This window comes from Gavia stellata, chromosome Z (assembly GCF_030936135.1).
Source record: "Gavia stellata isolate bGavSte3 chromosome Z, bGavSte3.hap2, whole genome shotgun sequence".
In the NCBI taxonomy this organism is placed as follows: Eukaryota; Metazoa; Chordata; class Aves; order Gaviiformes; family Gaviidae; genus Gavia; species Gavia stellata.
In genome coordinates this window covers 12,785,745-12,798,727 of record NC_082637.1, presented here as the reverse complement: position 1 = coordinate 12,798,727, position 12,983 = coordinate 12,785,745, and the positions used below count along the sequence as shown (strand labels likewise).

Here is a 12,983-nt window from a genome sequence, read left to right as displayed (position 1 = left end):
AAAAGAGATTTTATTGTTATGTTTCTTGGAAATAAAAAGAATTTTTATAGATTAGTACATTTCAGCTACAGTAGTTCATGCCTTACTACCCCTCGGTTGATCATCTCTTCATGCTTTACCATGAATATGGTGACGGTAAGAGAATATATGTACATACATATAGTGGCTTCCAGGCCCTCTCCTTCTAAGCTTACTAGCCATCTCCTGAGTTTTAGAGGTGTCGAATGGACTACTTACTTTCCTTGCCGTTATAGACTAGGTGTGGTTCCCTGATGGACTAGTTGATAAACCAAAAAGTAAAGGAGGCTTTAAAAGTATCACTTTCATACTCTAAAAAATATAACCAAGAAGAGTACAGTTAATGATGGGATTTTTAAAGCCAATATAGGGTCATGTTTGTAAACTTGTGAATTTACTGTGGTTTGTAGAAATTAACATTTTGTGGAGATCTGTGGTGGTTTTTTGCTTCATATTTTACAGAAACGTAATCTGATACAGTCATTATGAAAAACTAGTGAGAGTAGTTGCTTTTCAGTAACAAAAATAATTTGGTAGGGAAAGTGATTTAATAGCATGAGGTTAATTCCTGTATTAAGTCTGGAAAAGACCATCAGGGTTGTTTTCAGGCCTGAAGTATCTGTAAACATAAATTTAATTTCTTTAATGCATTTATTTGTATATACTGTATCTGTAAACATTTTTTTAAATCTACTTTAGTAGACCAGAAGAAAATATGTTGTTTCTTTTACTCTGCTAATGACTTTTATTACTCCAGATATACACTTAAAGAAAAAATCAGCTGTTTTTTCTTTTTTTAATTTTTAGGATTCCTATTCTTACGTTCGATCTACCGCCCCAGCTGTAGCTTATGACAGCAAACAATACTATCAACAGCCAACAGCGACTGCAGCAGCTGTGGCTGCTGCTGCCCAGCCTCAGCCTTCAGTAGCTGAATCATACTACCAGACAGGTGGGTGACATGATTCAAACTGCTTTCATTATGCACAGGCTGAGTACTACTTTAATGCCTTAAAAATAGGTTTTTGAATATTTAACATTATCCAGATTTTATTTTTTTTTTTAGTTTTGTCATGTAATCTCTGTCAATGGGTAGAAAAATTTGCTGCATCTAGAGCTTGAACGTTATTGTGACATTGCCATAAGTAGCTATCTCTGAGGTTTGGATTGTTATTAAATACACTCAAAACATACTTCTAGGCAAACTTGTTGATTTGTCTAGAAACCTTGCTGAAGTAGTTTCAAATAGTCAATGGTGGGTTCAGATAACAACTTGATTAGAAAGACCCTCTTTTTTAATTCTTTAGTTACTTGATGTATGTAATTCTTTAATTATTGGTATCATGATTGCTACAAAGCATTAATCCTATTTACTTTTTTTTAATTTTAATCAGAAATAATAGGAAAGTGTAGGTGTACTCTGGTTTAGTGAACTCTAGTAAAAACCATTGAGTGAGAAGGTTGTTTAAAAACACGGCAGCACAGTTAAAAGTGAATAAATAAATATGAGGCTTACTAGTGTGAGCTGTGACATGATTAAACAGCTGTGTGATACGTAGTATACAATGCATAACCATGACTGTAAAAAAAATGAAAAACCAACAACGAACCACAACATAAAAACCCAAAATGAACCAACCAAACAAAAAAACCCAACTCCCAAACCCACTTGTTAACGCATTTATTCCCCAGCATATTGTTAAGTATCACTTAATGTTGTTTGCATTTCATTCAGCTAAAGCATATCAATGTTTGTACACTTTTATTTTCTATCTTAATTAGCTCCGAAAGCAGGATATAGCCAAGGGGCAACTCAGTATACCCAAGCCCAGCAAACACGACAAGTGACAGCTATAAAACCTGCAACCCCAAGTCCAGCAACAACTACGTTTTCTATATATCCAGTATCCTCTACTGTGCAGCCAGTAGCAGCTGCAGCTACTGTTGTTCCATCCTATACTCAAAGTGCAACGTACAGTACAACAGCGGTTACTTACTCTGGTAAGAATTTTGTGTATTACGTTGCTGGGATCTTTGCAGTTGTTACAGGAGAAGCTTTAAATACTCAGTATTTTAGCAGTTCGTGTTCAATTACATCATAGTCTACTGAGAAGTATCAACCAGTTAAGTCATTATAATGGCAAGATATTTTGCTGTATCTTTAAAAGAGGTTTAACGTTTGTATGTGCCTATTTTGTTACATGTGAGAATATATAAAGCGTTGGCATTGTTACATGCACAGTGTTTTGTGACTTACTGGAAGGTCTGGAAAGAAAAGATGGGGGACAGAAAAAGCAAGGAAACACATCCACACAAATATTACCCGGGGAAATTGGAAGGGAGCATGCTGCTATCAAACAGGAGTTGCAGAGACAGGGAGGAGCAGTCCAATATAAAACTTGTAAGTTTGGGTTGTCTTGACCCAAAATGCGAGGAGAATGGGCGCTGAAAGAGACTTTCCTTCAAACATTAGAAATCCAAAAAGTAGTTAAAGATGAAAAGATGTTAACTTTATGGCCAGATGGTAATCAACTGGCATATTGTAGCTACCTTGAACTTTTTGTTTCGTTTTGTTTTCTGTTTAAAAATGGATTTTAAGACTTTCTTGAGACAGAGCCTGATCAGGGGATTAAAATAGTTGAACCAGTAGATGTAGAAAGTTTATGGGAAAACTGGCTCAAAGGTATGAAAGCCCAGTTTCCTTGATTTATTCAACTTTGATACTAGAAATCAAGGACTGCATAGCCAGGTTTTAGCAGGCAAGCAGCTTCTCTGCACTAAAACAACTTAAATCAGTGAAACAGGGTGTAATAGCAATAGCCATTCTGTCTTTTATCTTACTTTTTTCCCCCCTTCCTTTACATAATGTCTGTCCTCTTTGCCATTTTGAAACTTGAACAGTAAATCTGGTTCTGTAAGACTGCTTACTTCAAGTGGCCATTGATAAATCTTTTATTAAAATTCTTGTTACATCATATTCGGTCTTGCCAGTTGTATCAGGAAATTTCACATATTCTTTATGTATGCTTTGCCATATCTAAAACATAACTTCATGTCTGCAAAAAAGTGTGTTAATACACATAAATTCTTGATACAAGTGGTAGCTATGTATTTGTGTACTGTGAAACATGAAGAAAAATTCAGACTGCCTAACAAGTGTGCCCAGGTGGCCAAGAAGGCCAGCGACATCCTGGCCTGTATCAGAAATAGTGTGGCCATCAGGAGCAGGGAGGTGATCGTGCCCCTGTACTCGGCGCTGGTGAGGCCGCACCTCGAATGCTGTGTTCAGTTTTGGGCCCCTCACTACAAGAAAGACATTGAGGTGCTGGAGCGTGTCTAGAGAAGGGCGATGAAGCTGGTGAAGGGTCTGGAACACAAGTCTGATGAGGAGCGGCTGAGGGAACTGGGGTTGTTCAGTCTGGAGAAGAGGAGGCTGAGGGGAGACCTTATTGCTCTCTACAGTTACCTGAAAGGAGGTTGCAGAGAGGTGGGTGTTGGTCTCTTCTCCCAAGTGACTAGCGACAGGACAAGGGGAAATGGCCTCAAGTTGCACCAGGGGAGGTTCAGGCTGGATATTAGGAAAAAGTTCTTTACTGAGAGAGTGGTGAAACACTGGAACAGGCTGCCCAGGGAGGTGGTGGAGTCACCATCCCTGGAGGCGTTCAAGGAATGTGTGGACGTGGCATTGTGTGACATGGTTTAGTGGGCATGGTGGTGTTGGGTTAATGGTTGGACTTGATGATCTTACAGGTCTTTTCCAACCTTAGTGATTCTGTGGTTCTGTGTGATCTCAATAAATCGATTATATCCTGCCCTGTCCCCCCAGCTCTATTATGCAACATGTTTTGAATTAGTGTATTATGTAATTGATACATAATGTGCAGTGATGTAACATTTATTTTGTTTTGATCTTTGAGGTACCTCTTACTCCGGCTATGAAGCTGCAGTGTATTCAGCTGCATCGTCCTATTACCAGCAGCAGCAGCAGCAACAGAAACAGGCAGCGGCAGCAGCTGCTGCTGCTGCTGCAACAGCTGCTTGGACAGGGACCACCTTTACTAAAAAGACACCATTCCAAAATAAGCAACTGAAACCAAAACAACCTCCCAAACCGCCCCAGATCCACTACTGTGATGTTTGTAAGATCAGCTGTGCTGGACCACAGGTATCTGTTATTGTAATATTCTGCTATACACTTCAGTCATAATTTCTTCAGCTAAAAACCTTCCCCCTTTAAGAAAATTTGTTAATTTTTAAAGATCTGATTCTATACTTCTACTAAAGGAATAAGTAAATGAAAATGTGCGCTATTATAGAAAGAGTTCCTATGAGAAGACAAAAAGATACATCCCCTTAGCTTGTACAGAGAAGCTTCAGCTGTGCTTTGGACTTCAGAAATAGTCTAAACTTTGCATTCGATTTGCTTTTTTAGCATAGCGAACTTCTTAGAAAATACTTTTTTCAAAACTATGGAATTACCTAGATTTTGTGAATGGTAAGCCTGAAAGTTTATTCTTCATTGTATTCCAGCATCCCAGTTTAGTTTCACAGTGGGTACAAGTGATAAGTAGATACCAATTCATGCAGAGTGTTTATGTGTGTGTCTGGCTAAACAGTTCTTGCTCTTAGGTGAACTTCTCATTATTTCCCACCCTGTCTACTCTCTAGATTGTGAGTGTTGGTATAGGAACAAACACAAACTTCCGCATTTCATTTTCAGCACTACGTACTACCTTCTTTTGAATTGGTTCTTCGGATACACTTAATCACTGTGGTCTTGCAGTTTGAGGAAAATTCAAAATCAAGAATGATTGAATGCAGTGCAGGAAACTGCAGTTTTCTGATCATATCAAGTTTTTGATGGTAATACCTGTTGACCAGTACTTCATAGAGTAAGTGAGGAGTTAGAGGAGAAAAGCCCATGTTGTATTACCTAAAAGTGGAATCCTGCTGGTGGAGAAAAAAACTTGTCTTAGAAGTGGCCGGCTAATGCCTTAGAGCATGTCATATGGAAGAAACGTTCAGTGTAGGAAGTGTTTCTTACACAAAGCATGTGTTTTATGCTATGTTCTATATAACAGGTATTCACATGAATAATGAATGAGCAGCAGAAAACCAGCTTATTGTGTGTGTATTGTTTATTTAAACAGACTTATAAAGAACACTTAGAAGGCCAGAAACACAAAAAGAAAGAAGCAGCATTAAAAGCTTCCCAGAACACCAATAACAGCAGCACTTCTGCTCGTGGAACTCAGAATCAGTTGCGTTGTGAGCTTTGTGATGTGTCTTGTACAGGGGCAGATGCTTATGCTGCCCATATCCGTGGAGCCAAGCATCAGAAAGTAAGTTTTCTCTTGTTCTTACTATACAAGTCAGTTGTATATTACTTCCCATCATTTTTTGTCATCTCAGAGAGAAGAAAATATGCAGAAACAATACAATTTGAATTATTTTGTTAAAAGATGTTTAGTTCTGCTTTTTGTTTCAAACTTATCTTTAAGCTCACTATTAGAAGGGCCTTGTTGGGAGAAAGGGGAAAAAATACTGCCACGGCATCATCAAGAAGAGGATGTATTGGGGAAAGCATGTAAATCGTAGGAAGAAGGCGTAGAGTAAGATGGGGAGAAAAGTCAATGAGGACATGCAGTAGCATGCTTGTGCCCCCTAACTTTTTTCAAGACTTTTTTTGACATTTGTCTTGTTTATCTGGTGCTGTGAAGCTTTCAGTGCACTTTGAAACACTATAGGCTGAGTCAGTGCCATGGGACAGAACTATTATGCATCACTCCTTGGTATTTCTTGCAAGTAAAATTGGCATATGGGAGCAAGGAACAATGTTCTGTAGTAGACTTTGTAATGAGTATGTTTGGAAGACTTTTGGTAAGCATGTTTTCCCTGCTGTTTGGATGCAGTTAGGTGGGCATTCTGGAATAAAGACAGCGGGCTGCACTGTGAATCCCTGTGACCTGTGTTTTAAATTTGGCCATACAATAGTAAATGCAATGGCAGTGTAGAATGTTTGTTTAGATATTACAGATTTTCCTCATAACTCTGGAAAGATCAATGTCAGTAATAAATACTATATTAATATCCAGCTTTTATAGCTCTTTGCATCTCAGAACACTGCACAAAGTGGCATCAGTAACATCATTCCTATTAAAATAAATGAATCTCATAGCAGATTTAAAACAATTTTCCCAGTATCATTTTTTGTTAGTACAAGAGCAAAAATTATAATTTAGATAGACTTGCCTAGTGTTCTTTCTTTCATTAATAAGTTGAGCCATTAAATTTTTGGGTTGTGCCCAATAACTTCATAGGTGTAGGGAGTATAATATATATTATCCTTATATATTTGGATATAGCTTTCTCTTCCTTATAGATAGTCACTAACCACTGCTAATTTAGCTTGTCATCAGTGTAAAAATGAAATCTCAAAGGACTGTTATTTGTTTCTGTGGTACACTGAAGAATCTTCTGCATTCTAGTGGAAAAAAGTAATTTTGAAGAGTTGCTTGAACTTAGATGTATAGTATTGTGTGGCACTATTATGTCTGTATTCTGATAGATATACTTTAAAAAATAAGAACAAAAACCTAAGAAATGTATGTGTATAGTTGTGGGCATATCATGATGGTGTACACGTGTTTGCGTTAAAGGCGTGTCTCACAGATTTGTATTTTTGTTACTGCAACTTTCAAACCCAGTCCTTAGTTTTGATTTTGCATGTTTTCTTATGGACTACATGCATTGCTTTTTCAGGTGATGGTCAGCTGTCACCAAAAAAGAAGTATTACTCTCTATCAAGCATGTTGGGGAAGGGCCTCTGCTTATTACTTCTAATACTAAGTAGATAGTAGATACTAAAGAGCTCTGAAATACACATCTTGCATACTCCTTAACTGTCTCTGCAGATGTGCTTTTTAAAAAAAAAAACAACCAACCAAAAAAAAAAAAAAAAAAACCAAAACACATTTGTCTAAGGAATCTCTTCAGTTCTGCTAAGTAACCTGGAAATTCTTTCAATATGTATACTCTTAAAATGTAGTGATCAAAAGAGACAGTATTGTTGAATCTGAATTAAATAACTCTTTAGTTACAAATACTATTTGGAACCAAAATAGTTCAACATACTATACACTTTTTGGAGGGAGAGTAAAAAGCAACCAGGCAACAGAACGGTCCCACTGAAACAGTTTGAGCAAAACGTTTCCTTGAATTGTACTGGCTTGTGAGTTTATTGGCTTCTGTTCTCATCTATGTAGCTTTTGGAGTAAAAGTCTGAATTTCTAAGGGAAATAAGCAATGTGAGATAACTATTAACTATTTCCTTGTTACAGATAACAAGAGCTTTCCATGTCCATCTTTTTGCTAAGATCACTTTTTGTAAAGAAGCAATAGCTAACTTTTTAGTTATGTTGATTTTTTTTAGTTACAATGATGTTTGTGTAGAATGATGTTTTTATAGTTATCCCAGGGAGATCATATTATGAATTCTGTTTATTCTTATAGGTGGTAAAGTTGCACACAAAACTTGGCAAACCCATTCCTTCAACTGAACCAAACGTGGTTACCCAAGCTACTTCATCAACATCCACATCTGCTTCCAAACCAACTGCCTCTGCTTCAAATATAGCAACTAGCAGCAGTACTGTGAACTCCTCTGTTGCATCCTCTGCAGTGAAAATTCTTACTCCCACAGCAAACACACCACTTAACACTGCGTCCAACAACAAAACATCTTCAACCGCTGCTAATATAGCTGTAAAGAAAATATCTACACCGAAAATAAACTTTGTTGGCAAGTACAGAAGTCAGTCTTTATTTTGAAACCTAACCTATTCTATAATTTTTTTTTAAGACTTAGTGCAGCAAATAAAAATGTATTTAGTTAACTTTATGCATGGGTAACTGTGTTTAAGAGAATTACTGATAGGTGAAAATAAGAATGTAAATAAAAGTTTTGCTTCAAAATTTATGGTGTTTTCTACACGGTTGTCTCCACCTGACTTCTCTTGGAGGCTTCTCCCACCTTTATAAGAAGTCTCTCACTTTTGGTTTCTCATGTAGTAGCTGCTGCAGTATTACAGTTTATAGTCCAGTTGGTCCTAATTTCAGTTTACAGCCTGGGCTGTTAAGGCAACCTGCAGTAGGTTGGCAGTTCATAACTGGGCAACTGAAACATCCTTGTAACAGTGGAAATCTTAACAGTGGAAACTTCTGAAATGAGCATGGTAGGCATTTAGAGATGGGAAGCAGCTCTTCCACAATAAGCTATCCTGCTCTTGAAGGAAAGACCTATGCAGTTGCAACACTGAGAGTATATTACCTTCGTTAGTACAAACATTATAAGGTTTTGAAGTACTTTTTTGGATCCATTTACAAAAAAAAAGAAATTATCTGATGAGAAAAAAAAATTATTAAAATATATTTGCTGTGTTGTTCCCATTCAGTCCTATCTCTTTTGAAAAAGCATGAAGATGGATAATGAAAATTGCAGTTATATAAAGGAAATGTTTTTCTTGCTAAAATGGAAAACTAAGTGTTTAAATAACTTGAATGTTGTTAAACTTATTTTTAAAAATCTTTAATTGTATTTAAAATATGTTTAAGTTTTAACTAATTTTAAAAGGCTGATAATGTTTTGGCCAGAACATTGATATTTGAAAATAAAGTCTTCAAGTTACACATCATGTGTAATCACATTCTCATTTTATGAAAGTTAACAATTTAACTTTCTTGATTTGTAGGTGGCAATAAGCTTCAGACAACAGGAAGTAAACTGGAAGAAATGAAATCAGCTGAAAGTGTTAAAACAACACCTGCTGCTACAGTACAAACACAGGAAGTAAAAACAGACACAGCAGCTGAACCAGTGACTCCCACAACTCTTGCAGCCTTGCAAAGTGATGTCCAGCCAGTGGGCCATGACTATGTGGAGGAGGTATTGATATGAAAATGTGCATTATTTTTTAACTATTTTAGTGAAAATTTGTTCAACATGAAACAGAATCACAGAGGGGTTGAGGTTGGCAGGGACTTCTGGAGGTCATCTGGTTCAACTGCCCTGCTCAGGCAGGGCCACCTGGAGCCATTGCCCAGGACTGTGTCCGGACAGCTTCTGAATATCTTCAAGGATGGAGACTCCACAACTTCCCTGGGCAAACTGTGCCAGTGCTCGGTCACCCTCACAGTAAAAAAGTGTTCCCTGATGTTCAGAGGAAACCTCCTGTATTTCGGTTTGTGCCCATTGCCTCTGGTCCTGTCACTGGGCACCACTGAAAAAAAGCCTGCCTCTGTCTTCTTTGCACCCTTCCTTCAGGTGTTTTTATGTATTAAGATCCCCCTCAGCTTTCTCTTCTCCATGTTAGACAGTTCCAGCTCTCTCAGCCTTTCCTCATAGGAGAGATGCTCCAATCCCTTCATCATCTCTGCAGCCCTTTGTTGGACTCTCTTCAACGTGTCCATGTCTCTCTTGTACTGGAAGGCCAGAACTGGACACAGGACTCCAGGTGTGGCCTCACGACTGCTGAGTTAGAGGGGAAGGATCACCCCTGTCAACTTTGTCTAATGCAGCGCAGGATTCCATTCACCTTCTTTGCTGCAAGGTCACATTGCTGGCTCATGTTCAACTTGGGTGTCCACCAGGACCCCCAGGTCCTTTTCTGCCAAGCTGCTTTCCATCTGCGTGACCCCCAGCATATATTAGCGCCAGGGGTTGTTCCTCCCCAGGTGCCGGACTTTGCATTTCCCCTTGTTGAATTTCATGATGTTCCTATTGGCCCATTTCTCCAGCCCATCGAAATCTCTCTTCTCTGCATGGCAGTGCAACCCTCTGGCATATCAGCCACTCCTCCCAGTTTATGTCATCAGCAAACTTGGGGAGGGTACGCTCTGCCCCATCATCCAGCTCATTAATGAAGATATTAAACAGGACTGGACCCAGTATTGACCCCTGGGGTACACTGCTAGTTACTAGCCTCCAGCTAGGCTTCATTCTATTGATCACCATGCTCTGGGCCTGGCCATTCAGCCAGTTTTCAATCCACCTCACTGTATGCTTATCCAGCATGCAGTTGTATACATCAACAGCTTGTCTATGAGGATATTATGGTGAGACTGTGACAGAGGACTTACTGAAGTCCAGGTAGACGATACTGACTGCTCTCCCCTCATCTCCCAGGCCAGTCATTTCATCGCAGAAGTTTAGCAAGTTGATCAAGCATGACTTCCCCTTGTTGAAGCCATGCTGACTACTCCTGATGGTTTTCTTGCCCTTAATGTGCCTGGAAATCATTTCCAGGATTAGCTGCTCCATCACCTTCCCAGGGATCAAAGTGAGGCTGACTGACCTGTAATTCCCTGGGTCGTCCTTGAAGATAAGAATGATAAGGCATTGAGCCTGCAAAGGCTTGTGCATATGTTTACATTTTTGTATTGTGCATGTTTCTTTTATGCTCAGTGGGGCATTCTTCATGTGGGTGGCGTGAGATATGTGGATGAAGTCTGATGTAAATTTTTCATGATTTGCAGGTTTATAATAATTCAACTCGGTATGTTTGGACTTGAATTTAAAGCTGTGTACTCTTTGCAATGGAAGAACTTAGTTCGTTATGAAGCACAATGGTGTGTCTGTCAGAATTGAAAGTTCTACTCTGCCTTCTTTCAGTTATTGTGTCAAATTTTTGGCATGTTTTGAGATGGGTAGACATTATCCAGTGTCACTGAATTAAATTAATTTTTACATCAGCTTTGTTTTTAAAAAAAAAAAGGCAAATGTGTTATAACTTTATTTCCAGGTAAGAAATGATGAAGGAAAGGTGATCCGCTTTCACTGTAAACTTTGTGAATGCAGTTTTAATGACCCTAATGCGAAGGAGATGCACTTAAAAGGGAGGCGGCACAGACTTCAGTATAAGGTTAGTAGAAATGCTAATGCTTCTACGTGGAAGTCCACATTGCTTTCAGGCAACCTTTGCAACATTAAAATATGGTACAACATACGCAAGCAGCAGTAGGTTCTTTATGTTGTTTACCATGAATTTCAAATAGTGTAAAATAGTAGTGCTCAATGGTTTTGGCAGGATAAACCACATAAAACCTTTTTGGAGACATTTGAGAAACAAGCGTTGCAGATTTTTTAGTTACGAAGGGAGACACACCTGTACTGACATCTGGTGTGCGTTTTGATTATTATAAGAATAGATTGGAAGAAGCTACTGTGGTCCCAGGAGGTACAGTGGACCTGCATAATCATGAAAGGGGTGAAAGAAGAGAAAAAATTGCCAGAAAATCTTATTCAGTAACTCATGATTATGCCCCTGTATGAGGGACCCTTCAAGCATCAGGAAGCACACTGTAATTAAGATGAAATGGTTTTTCAGGCTATAGAGTAGTCATCCTGCTACAGAATGAACAGCAAATTACTTAGTATTTCATGTAACATTTTAATTTTAAATTGCTTTGTTCTCATATAAGTGAAGAGGAAATTCATGCTATTTGTAATATGTTGCTATTTCTTTCCTTTAAAATGCTGGATACAGCTTTTTCTTCTTCAACTACTCATTCATTGCAGTTCTAAAACTGCATTTTACTCCCCTTGATTTTATCGTAGACAGTATTGTGTGTTAAACATATCAGAAAAACTGTAACCTTGAGAGGACGAGGAAAACAACATTTCATTCATTATTTTTCTGACTAGAAAAAAGTAAACCCAGACTTACAAGTAGAAGTAAAGCCCAGTATTCGAGCAAGAAAAATTCAAGAAGAGAAGATGAGGAAACAGATGCAGAAAGAAGAATACTGGAGAAGGCGAGAAGAAGAAGAACGCTGGAGGATGGAAATGAGGTAATGCATGCTGTTTTATCAGTGAATGAAACAAAGGTGCAGTCAGATTATTTAAAATTAACTCTGCTTCTGTAGTTACTTATTTTGAATACTTGTTTTGGGAACTCTGTACTGTCTGGTTTTAAATTAAGTTGTCATTATACCTCTGGGGTTTTTGTTTATTAGTGTTCAGTCCCTCTGAGGAATGCAGACTTACTAGAATTATTCTGCTATAAATTCAGACTAATTTTCAAAAAAACCATTCATTTTAGTTACCCTCTGGAGTTCGCTGGTATTTGTTTATAACTACTAGGAATTACTCGGTGAGGCTATACAATAATTTATTTAGAATGGTTGCAAGTATTAACTGCTATATAAAGAGAACACTTTAATTGATGCACTTCAGGCGCTATGAAGAGGACATGTACTGGAGGAGAATGGAGGAAGAGCAGCATCACTGGGATGACCGTCGCAGAATACCAGATGGAGGATATCCTCATGGTCCTCCAGGACCTCTAGGCCTGCTGGGAGTTAGACCAGGAATGCCTCCTCAGCCCCAAGGACCAGCTGTGAGTTTCTTAACTTGAGAAAAAAAAAGAAATCTTACTTACCAGGAGGCACATTTAAGAACTGTAAATTATTCAGTGCTACTTCACTTATCTCCAGTGTTTCTTAATAAAGGATTTGGAAAAGTGAATAAGAAATTACATGCTACTGAAACTCTTTAGGTGGACCTGTCTTCCAAAATAGGTCCACTGAAATGACAAAAGGATGCCTTAAAGACAAATACAGTTTCTTCTGAAATACAGGTCACTCTGGATTTGTGTACTACTTTTTATTTTATTTAATTGCATTATACAACATTATTTATCTAACTGTGGACGAATGTATGGATAAAAAGTGGTTGGATCGTCAGTCCCAGAGGATGATGGTTAGTGGTGGGTCATACTCTACCTGGAGGTCAGTAACAAGTGCAGTACCCCATGGTTTTATCCTGGGATTTGTCTCATTACCACCTTATCAATGATCTGAAAGGCGATGGAGTGAGTGCACACTCATAAGGTTTGCAGGTGGCATGAAACTGAATCAGTTTGGGGTGGGGAGAATAGCTGATACCTTTGAGGGCAGGGCTGTCATCC

The 12,983-nt window shown here is 38.3% G+C and overlaps 1 protein-coding gene across 1 annotated transcript in view; it reads left to right on the top strand.

Annotated features, from left to right (window-relative positions):
• The window catches only part of ZFR (zinc finger RNA binding protein), a 53,226-nt gene that overhangs the window by 24,549 nt on the left and 15,694 nt on the right, over positions 1-12,983 (top strand). The window contains exons 4-12 of the mRNA XM_059833250.1: positions 826-970; positions 1,801-2,019; positions 3,936-4,183; positions 5,169-5,360; positions 7,531-7,819; positions 8,769-8,962; positions 10,818-10,937; positions 11,720-11,865; positions 12,251-12,413. Of these exons, the coding sequence (XP_059689233.1) occupies positions 826-970; positions 1,801-2,019; positions 3,936-4,183; positions 5,169-5,360; positions 7,531-7,819; positions 8,769-8,962; positions 10,818-10,937; positions 11,720-11,865; positions 12,251-12,413 (1,716 nt within the window). The remainder of the gene's footprint in view (positions 1-825; positions 971-1,800; positions 2,020-3,935; positions 4,184-5,168; positions 5,361-7,530; positions 7,820-8,768; positions 8,963-10,817; positions 10,938-11,719; positions 11,866-12,250; positions 12,414-12,983) is intronic.